Source organism: Mirounga angustirostris, unplaced genomic scaffold (assembly GCF_029215605.1).
Source record: "Mirounga angustirostris isolate CCGP_5_RB_7025 unplaced genomic scaffold, mMirAng1.0.hap1 SCAF_7, whole genome shotgun sequence".
Classification (NCBI taxonomy): Eukaryota; Metazoa; Chordata; class Mammalia; order Carnivora; family Phocidae; genus Mirounga; species Mirounga angustirostris.
Window position 1 is genome coordinate 90,216,809 of NW_026991715.1, and position 9,521 is coordinate 90,226,329.

At 58.3% G+C, this 9,521-nt stretch overlaps 1 protein-coding gene across 1 annotated transcript; it reads left to right on the plus strand.

The window, feature by feature from the left end:
* Positions 1-9,183, plus strand: SNCB (synuclein beta). The gene is made up of 6 exons (XM_045887290.2): positions 1-273; positions 919-1,048; positions 3,875-3,916; positions 4,140-4,258; positions 8,069-8,158; positions 8,529-9,183. Exons 2-6 carry the CDS (start codon positions 928-930, stop codon positions 8,559-8,561), a joined length of 405 nt encoding a protein of 134 aa, XP_045743246.1. The 5' UTR covers positions 1-273; positions 919-927; the 3' UTR covers positions 8,562-9,183.
* The last annotated feature ends 338 nt before the right edge of the window (positions 9,184-9,521 follow it).

Below are 9,521 nucleotides of genomic sequence, written 5' to 3' on the forward strand. Positions count from 1 at the left end.
GCGCCCGAGCGGGAGCCGGAGCCCGAGCCGGAGCGTGCGAGTGAGCGGGGCGCAAGGCGCGATCCGTGGCTGGCGACGCACCGAAGGCCCGGACACCGCTGCGCCCCGGCTCAGGGCCCGCGCCCCGCCTGCTGCCGACCGACCTGGGCGCCTGGCGAGGCCCCGATTCCCCATTCGCCCCGAGCCCACCACAGCCCGGCCTAGCCGAGCCCCTGCGTCCGCCCGCCGCAGCCGCAGCCGCTGCTCCATCCCCAGCCGGGGCCCAGCTTCCAGGTGAGGCGGCCGCGCTCCGGACGCCGGGGTCCGGGAAGGGGCTGGGGAGCGAGAGGGGACTGGGCGGGATGGGGAAGCGGCTGGGAGCCGAGACGGGGACCCCGCTGGAGAACAGAGAGAGGGCTCCGGTAGGTGCGTGCCAGTGTGCGCCCTGGGGTGTTTGTGTGACCGCTGCTCTGTGTGTGCGGCCGGCTGGGGGCCGTGCGGACGTGCGCCCGCGCCCGTGTGTTCGTGTGTGCGTTTGGTGTCCGTGCGCGTTTGAACGTCTGCGTGTCCTGCATGTGCACGTGAGCGTGTCGGCGGAGAATGTTTGTGTGTATGGTCGTGTGACTCTGTCATGTGTACAGGCAGGCCCCAGGGCTGAGCGCCGAGCCCAGCACCCCGGTTCCGCGGGGCTGCAGGTTGCAGGGCCCCGGATAACCGAGGCAGTGGCTCCTCTGGCGTCCCCGGGTTTCAAGGACGCCGGGACTCGTCGCGGCCCTGTGGCCTCACGCTGGGGAGGGGGGTAAGACGGGAGAGGGCTCCCGGCCCGGAACGGCGCCGGGGTCTCAGGAAGGCGAGGAGGGGGTAACCCGTGTCCCACGGGAAGGGCTGCGGTGAGGGTGCGGGGCCAGCGCACGCGTGCCCGTGTGTTCGCCCTCCCAGGCCGCCAGGATGGACGTGTTCATGAAGGGCCTGTCCATGGCCAAGGAGGGCGTCGTGGCCGCCGCGGAGAAAACCAAGCAGGGGGTCACCGAGGCCGCGGAGAAGACCAAGGAGGGCGTCCTCTACGTCGGTGGGCAAGGGGCAAGGCTTCCGGGGCTATGCAGGGTTCGGGTGTCCTTCGAGGGAGTGGGGCCAGGGTCTTTGCCGGGAGGGAGTTGTCCGCGGAGGGGTCTGAGCGGGAGAATATGAGTCAGCAGATGGGGCGGGGTCAGCAGGGGTCACTGGGGACACAGCCAGCTGAAGGAAGCCTGGGTCAGTGATGAGACCCTGGGGAGGGGAGAATGGGGGGAAGAGTTGGTGAGAGGGTGGGGTTCAGCCGAAAGGCCAGGGACCAATGCATGGGTCAAAGCAGATAGCCTTTTTCTTACTCTTCACATGATTACTACTTACCTGGTGTTGAGCCCTTACTCTTTGCCAAGTACCAATGCCCTAACATCCATTACTTCACTTCGTGCCCCTCGCCCATTCCACAGACCAAGAAAAGTGGGGTTCCCAGAGGTTTAACTACCGCGCTCAAGGTCACACAGCTGCTGAGACCTGAAGCTGGAGTTGGAGCCAAGCTTTATGGGCTCCCGAGCCCCTGTCCTGGCGGGTGCTGCCTCCTGTGTTATTGGGGCTGCCACTTAGCGCCCCCCTCCTGCTGCGTTCACCTCAGGGCTGCTCTCAGGGTCTTCCTGCCTCCCGATGCCTGTGGCCCCATCATTGCCTCTGGGTCCCTCCTCCTTGCAGCTTCCCGCTGTGTGAGGAGAGAGGCCGAGTGATTGAAATCTCTCACCCTAAGTGTGAGAGGAGAGGGAGCCCGCAGGGTCATTTGTATAAGGGGATGCAAGGCCCCAAACTGACAGTTACTGAATTTCTGTGGTGATTCTGGGCTCACTGGTGTGTAGTAGGCAGAATTATCCTTTGTGTGGGTGGAAGAGGGCTGGTTAATTTGCCTAGGGTTGTGGCAGATTAGGGATTGTGGCAATTTGAAAAATATTTATTGACTTCTTACTACGTGCTAGTAGGTGCCGACTCTCCTGATAGGGATGCAGAGCATTCCAATAGTGGTATCTGACATCAAGTGGCTGGGATGGGGACCATTGCAGTAAGGTAATCAAAGAGGATAGCATTTGAGCTGAATCCCAAAGAATAAGGAGCTGGGTGGAGGAGAGGGGTTGGAGGAAGCAGAAAAGACTGAAGGAGACAGGGCTGGAGAGCAGAGGGCAGGAAGCTGTGGTGGGGGATGAGATCAGAAAAATGGGCAAGAGGCAGCTCATGAGGGGGCCCTTGCTGGCCAGGGCAAAGGATCATTACAACCTGCCATGAGAGATTGTAAGCTAGGGACTGACATGATCTGACTTCAGTACAGAAAGTTTCCTCGGGTCTCTGGGGAGACACCAAATGCAGGGAGGCCTGCTGGGAGGTAGTGTAGGCAGCAGATGAGGGTGGCTGGAACTAGGGCACAGGTGATGGATGTAAGGTGGAGGCTTGAACCCACAGCTGCCAGGCCCCAGCTCTGGCCTCCCACCTCCCTCCCCCAACCCAGTCCTTTCGCTCCTATGTATCCCTGGCACCTGACACAGTCTCCCTGCTAACAGACTTGAAGCACCCCCTTGCCCTCAGTTTGGCACCTCCTGTTCCTCCCCCTGCCCAGGAACCCCCAATGGCTCCCGGTTCCTACACATTAAAGTCTCAGCTTCCTGTAGCCTGTAACTCAACGCCGTTCACGGTCCTGCCTCAGTCCGTGTTTCCATCTCTCCAGGTGCACAGACAGTGTTGCTGTGCTCTGTGCAGGCCCAGAAAGAACACCTCTCTGTGCCCTGTCTGCGTGGTTTCCTGTGTCTGAGATACCCTCCCCAGTCTCCTCTCTGCATATCTACCTGTTCCCCCATTTTCAAGGCCCAGGCAGTGCCCTTCCCCTACCATGTACCCCTTGGAGGCTGGAAGTCCTCTCTCCACTATTTGAGGTCCAGGGCGCCAAATCTGCTCTTCTCTTACCCCCATCTGATGGTGAGCCATTGGCCCGGGACCCGGCACAGAGTGGGTGCCAGCAAATGTTTGTAGAAGGAATAACAGGGTGCCATGCAGCGCGCACACACACCCCTCCCCACAGCTGTCTCCGTCTGGCTGGCCATAGCCAGGAGATTCCTGCCTTCCCATGCTGTCCTCTCCTTCCACCAGCCTCAGCCCACCCAGACACCCATTTACCAATTTCGGGGTCTACCAGCTGTTGTCTGCATTGCCACATCCTTAGAATAGGAGACTCCCCGCTTCCCTGAAGGTTCCTGCCCCCCACCTCTGATCAGGCCATCTTGCCTTTCGCAGCAGCTAGGAGAAGACCCAGCCAGTGCCGTGGATGTCAGGCACCCTCAGACCCATCATATACCTGAGACACTCCTCACTTTGGCCGGAAGGAGGAACTCACACCCCAGTTAGAAGAGTCTTTAGAAGAAATGGAGTGGGGGCTGGCAGGTGTGAGTGCCCATAGGTGGGATATGGGCAGTCAGGAATCAATGGCACCAGAGGAACTTTCCTAAATACATACCACGCCCCCCGCCCCCTGCTCCACCCCCACTGCCACCCTCACCTGCTCACCCTGGGCTGAGAGGTAAAGGAAATGTGCTTTGCACATTTGCTGGCTCTCAGGCAGCAACCCTCTTGCGGGTATCATTTCAGGTGGAGGAGGGGCAGACAGTGGGGGAGAACTCAAAGTCCTCGGGAAGTAGGTGTGGAGGGCTCAGTGCAGTGATGAGGAGGGGCACCCGTGGGATTTGGGGGCCCGAGGAGGCAGTGACGGGACCAGGATTACCACTGCCGACTGGGTCCTTCTGCCCACTCTGTAACCACCATGCTCACCAGAGGCTCTGTTCCCTCAGCTCAGAGTCCTGATGTGTGCTCCTTTTTGTCCCTGCAGGAAGCAAGACTCGAGAGGGGGTGGTACAAGGAGTGGCCTCAGGTACCAGCCCAGCCCCGGCCAGCCCCCTTCCCTCACCTCAGGCCTGGGATCCGGCTGGGATCTGGAGGGTGGGGGATGGTGGTTGAAGGGGGCACCCCCAGGGATTCCTGAGAGTATGCTCTGTGAGGGGAGGTCAGCTGGGACACCGTGAGGGGGAGAGATGAATCTCTGTCTGCTTCACCTTGGCCCCCAACCCCCTTCCCCAATCTTCTGCCTGCTCCAGTGGCTGAAAAAACCAAGGAGCAGGCGTCCCATCTGGGAGGAGCCGTGTTCTCTGGGGCTGGGAACATTGCAGCAGCCACGGGCCTGGTGAAGAAGGAGGAATTCCCCACTGATCTGAAGGTGAGCTATCCTCTGACCGCGCGCACGCACAAACACACACACACACACGAACACACACGCGGGCCAGGCATGCCCACCCATACATGTGCCACCAGGCTCCTCCTCCCCCAGCCAGCCTGAGGCACGGCTTGCCTCACGTTCTGCAGGGCTCTGTAGACTCAGCTCAGAATGAGTTCGCGTGGTGTGTAGGGATGTGGTGCTCCCTGTGACAGTGACCCAGGTCTAGCCGTATGCATGTATCCTGCTTGTGAGTGTGACCTGGGCCATTATGGGCCATGTCCGCGTGTCATGGATTGTTCGTTCTTTCTTGTTGTTCAACAAGTATCCGTGCCAGAGAGGAATTATTCTAGGAGTTGCCGTGGTGAATAAGTTCCTATGTTCATGGAGCTGATGCTAGAAGATAGACAACCAATGAATGAGATGGTTTCAGACAGGGATAAGTGCTATGAAAAAAAGACAAAGGTGATACGAAAGAGAGTCAAGGGGTAAGGGGACTACTTTAGTTGGGAGGGCTTCTCTGATGAGGTGACATTTGAGCTGACATCCAAGGGATGAGGTAAGCCTTGTGAGCATTGTATTTCAAGCAGGAGGAACAGCATGGGCAAAGGCCCTGAGGCGGGCATGAGCGAGTGTGGGCCACGGGGGAGGGCTGAGTTGTGCATTGCATATTTGTGCAGGCGTGTTCCCCCAGGGGAGCAGTGGTGGCTACCCCCAGGTTCATGAAGGCAGATACCTTCATTAGGACACACTACAGCGTAAGAGCTGTGAACTCTGAAACGCCACACAGTTAGATTTGAGTCCCACCTCCACTACGCCCTGACTCCGTGACCCTAGGCAGAGTCCATCACATCTCTGAGCCTGCTTCCTTGCCTGTAAGACAGAAGATGAACACAAGAGGGCTCTTACACAGATTAGATATATATCAGAGGTTCTCAAAACTTATGTGTGCGTCAGATTCATCAGGAGGCCAGGTTAAAATACAGACTGTCAGCCACCTCCCTAGAATTTCTGATTCAGTAGGTCTGAGGTGGGACCGGAGAGTTTGCATTTCAAACAGGTACTTGGGTGATGCTGATGCTGCGGGTCCAGGGACCACCCTTCACGGCAGGCCTTTACACAATTGATCCTTTACCCTGTCACAAGTCTGGGACTTAACTCGGAAGTTCTGGCTCAAGTCCTATGTGTGCATTTTACCAGCTGTGTGACTTCCCATTTATTATCATTGTTCCAGGGATCCCTCCCATTCATTGATTTCTTGTATGGGGAGGCAGTGTTCTAGACTTGGTACATGGAGTACCTCACTGAATTTTTACACTCTCTGGGAAGAAGGCGCTACAACGTGTCCATTTTATAGATGAAGGAACTGAGGCTCAGAGAATTGAACTGACTTGCCTGCCTCTTTAAGAAGGTGCTTGGGAGGATAAGCTCAGGTTTATGTCAGTGGAGTTGCTGGGAACCAGCACAGGGCCAGGCCCCGTGCTGGGAGCTGGGGTGCAGAGAAAGCCAGATCTGAGCCTGAGGCATCAGCCTCAAAGGGCCTTTGCCCAGAACCATTCCTCTCCGGCCTCCTCCTTCCTACCACCACTTCTGACACCCCAAGCCTCGTCTCTCAAGGGAGCTCAGGATCACGGACTTACTATTTAAACAGCAGCCCTTTGGGGCTACCAGGCCTGGGGAACCCGTGCAAGCCCAGGGTGCACATTTCTGAGTGTCCTGACCTCCCAGCCTGCTCCTATGCTTTAGCATGGGACCCTCCCTGTCCTCCTACAGAGCAGACAGCACCATGGCATTTCCCATCTGAGGCAGCTGAGTTCAGAGGTGAAGTGACTGACCTGAGCTAGTGAGTGGCCGGGCTGAAATGTTTTTAAAGTAAACTTTTTATTGAAGTGCAACATACATACAGAAAGCACACAGCCCCATGACATTTTCATAGAGCGAACCCCCCATGTAACCAGCACTCACATCAAGACACAGGACATCAGCCCTTCAGAAGCCTGCCTTAGACCTCCTCCCAGTCCCTAACCCCCGGCTAAGATGAAGGTAAGATGAGGGAGGGGTCTGGGACACAAAATTTGAGGGGGACACTCACTCTGGGGTCTCATTTGCATGGCCCTGAGAGTGGGGCCTTCCTAACATTTGCAACCTGAGTGCCTTATTCACATCACCTTGGTCCTGGCCCTGCCTCCCCCACCAAGGGTCATTGCTTCTTGACTTCTGTCACCACAGATGAGTTGGATTTTTTTTTTTTTTGAAGATTTTATTTATTTATTTGAGAGAGATCAAGAGAGCACAAGCAGGGGGAGGGGCAGAGTGAGAAGGAGAAGCAGGTTTCCCGCTGAGCAGGGAGCCCGATGCGGGGCTCGATCTCAGGACCCTGGGATCATGACCTGAGCTGAAGGCAGACGCTTGACCGCCTGAGCCACCCAGGTGCCCCGAGTTGGGTATTTTTAACTCCATACACACATTATCACAAAGTGCACGCTCTTCTGCACCTGGCTGCTTGCACTCAACAGTGCGGTATTCAACCACGCATGGTATTCAACCACGCCATTCTCCCCTCTCGCTGTGCGCCATCCATCCCGTGAGGAGCCATACTGCACACCTCCCTTCCGCTGCTGCTGGGCATGTGGGTTGTTGCCAAACAATGTGCTCAGGCTGGAATTTTTAATACTGGGTGACTTGGGGCAAACTAACATTTCCCCACCTCCTAGGCCTTGGTGTACCCATCTGTACACTGGGGGAAATGAACCAGGTCAGGAGCTGTAAACTCACGTGCCCACGGGGCCCCACCTGCGCTGGTAATATGAAGGAACTGAGGTTGCCGGGGTGGGGGGGGTGGTAAGGCAACTAGGAGGCAGAGGTGGTCAGGCAGGCCTTCTCAGGGCCAACCCCTCAGGTTCCCAAGATTCTTAGCTCTGCCCAGTAGGGAGGGACAGTGGTTATATGTGGGAAATGGGGAGGTGGTATACCCCCTCCCTACAGATTCCCCCTGGGGGTCTAGGAGTGTGGCAGCCCACATGTGGCCTTGTACAGCTGTGCATGGACCCGGGGTGATTGTGTGTGCCCATGTGCAGCCAGCTCTGTCTCATGTTTGTGCACATACATGTGCTCACCTGCAGGTGGCTGGCCATGTGTCTGGCAGCCCCCCTATTTGTGTGCCTGCTGTTCTGCACCCGTCTGGGCAGCAGATGCAGGCAGGAGGGGAGAGTCTTAGCTCACACATCCAAGCAACACCATGAGCTGTTGCTTCCAGCTTATCTTAAAATAGCAACAGCTGAAGAAACCAGGCCACACAGGACCCTGGGGGAGGGATGGGTGGAAGGTGGCAGGGGAATGGCTCAGAGCTCCTGCCCAGCCCTGTCTCAGAGCTCCTGCCCAGCCCTGTCTCAGAATTTCCATCTCCCTTCAGTCCAGAGGAGCCTCCAGGGTTATCTCTGGGGTCCTGATGCCCAGCAGAACCTGACACAAGGCAGGTAGGGATAAATCGGTGATTGAGTGTACTGTCTATCTCCCCATCCCATCCAGTCCAAATGATGGAAGTGCAGGGGGCTACCAGAAGCTGGGGAGAGGGGTATGAGAGAGCCCCACTTCCCCTCGCCACTCCCAGCTTCATGGTGATCTAGGGGGATTTCACCCCTCACCCCTTCATTCCACTTCCAAGGCACTCCAAATAAACAATTTAATTAAAAATTCTGGTTGTCTGCCAACAAAGCCTAGCCTTCCCCCCAATCAGCCAAAAGCTTCCCAGGGTAGGAATTTGGGGAGCATCCCCCAGCTGCCCTCATGGCCCTGTCCCTTCTCTGCCGGCAGCCAGAGGAAGTGGCCCAGGAAGCTGCTGAGGAGCCGCTGATCGAGCCCCTGATGGAGCCAGAAGGGGAGAGTTATGAGGAACCGCCCCAGGTGAGGGGTGGCAGGGCTGGGTGGGGCTTTGGGCATCCCAGAAGATTGCCACCATCCCCAGCTGGGGTGGGAGGTCCTGATAGGATAGAATTGGGCCAGGGAACTCCACACCCTCCTTTTCTAGAACCCAGGCCCTAGGAGGTGGCAGCAAGGAGGGAGGACAGATGGGGCCTAGCACTGGGCCCCAGGCACCCCTGCCCAGGAAAGTCCCAGCTGTCCCCAACTTCCAGGTTCCTCCCTTGCCCAGGGAGAGGGGCATGCGCTGTTCCTCCTTGAGGGGGAGGAGTCTCGGGGCCAAAACCTGGCTACTTGGTCTCCAACCCCTTCCTCTTTTGCTCTTCCCCACTCCACCCCCAACCCTCTGATGCAGGAGGAGTATCAGGAGTATGAGCCAGAGGCGTAAGGGCCCAGGACGGCCCCCCACCAGCAGCACAATCCCTTCCCTGTCCCCTGCCCCGACCCCCAGAACCAGGGCTGTCCTTCTACCCCTTCCCCCCAGACACAAGATCTTCCTTTGCTCCGAGGCGCCCCCTTGGAGCCTGTGTTGGTGTCTGTCCATCTGTCTGTCCTACCCGCCCGCGTCCAACCCTGGGGCGTGGACAGGGCCGGCGCTGCGGCCATGGCTGGTAGCCTCGCCCCACCTATGTTGCCTCTTCCCCACCCCATCCCGTCCAACGTCTGCGCGGATGTAGCATGTTCTATGTATTTTTAAATGAAGATCAGAAAGCGACGGCTCCCCCTCCCACACTCCCGACAGAGGCTCTCTGGGAGCCCCCCGGGCCAGCCCCAGAGCCTCCCACCCCACTCCCACAACGACCCCAAGAATTTTTTTTTTTTTAAGCCAAAACCAGGAGCCAGGCTGTGCCATGCCCCCTCCCTCAGCCGGCCCAGTCCGAACGCGGGCGTCGTGTGTCGTGATTGTGGCATGGAGAGTCCCCTACCCCCCCGTGTGAGCGTGTCCTGGGTGGGCAGGCCCGGGCGCCTCCCCGCTCCGCGTGTCCACGAATAAAGCCAATCTGTCTGTAGCCGCCGCCGCACCGGCAAGGCAGGGTTGGGAGGTGGGTAGGGGCGGCCGACCAGCTTCCGGGTCCCAGACTACTCCACTCCGCTCTTTGGGGCCTGGCACCTTCAGCCCAGGTACAAGATTGACCACCTCGGGCCTCAGTTTCTCCATCTCCTATCCCCTCGCCCCGGGATGACCCGGGGGAGAGGGTCTACCCAGGCTGGGAATTGCTGTTGGCTAGGAGGCGTGAAGGTGGCCTCGGGCGCCACCTGCTGGACTGTAAAGCTCCCGCTGGGGGTGCAAGGCCAAGGGAAGCCCGGCGCCGCCGCAGCGCGGGGTGTGACAGGCTCACACCTCTCT

Excerpts from the sequence above, each read along its gene's own strand:
- SNCB (XM_045887290.2), top strand. The coding sequence starts at position 928 with ATGGACGTGTTCATGAAGGGCCTGTCCATGGCCAAGGAGGGCGTCGTG. Across the intron at positions 1,049-3,874 it reads GGAGGGCGTCCTCTACGTCG|GAAGCAAGACTCGAGAGGGG; the intron begins GTGGGCAAGGGG and ends TTGTCCCTGCAG. Across the intron at positions 4,259-8,068 it reads AATTCCCCACTGATCTGAAG|CCAGAGGAAGTGGCCCAGGA; the intron begins GTGAGCTATCCT and ends CTCTGCCGGCAG.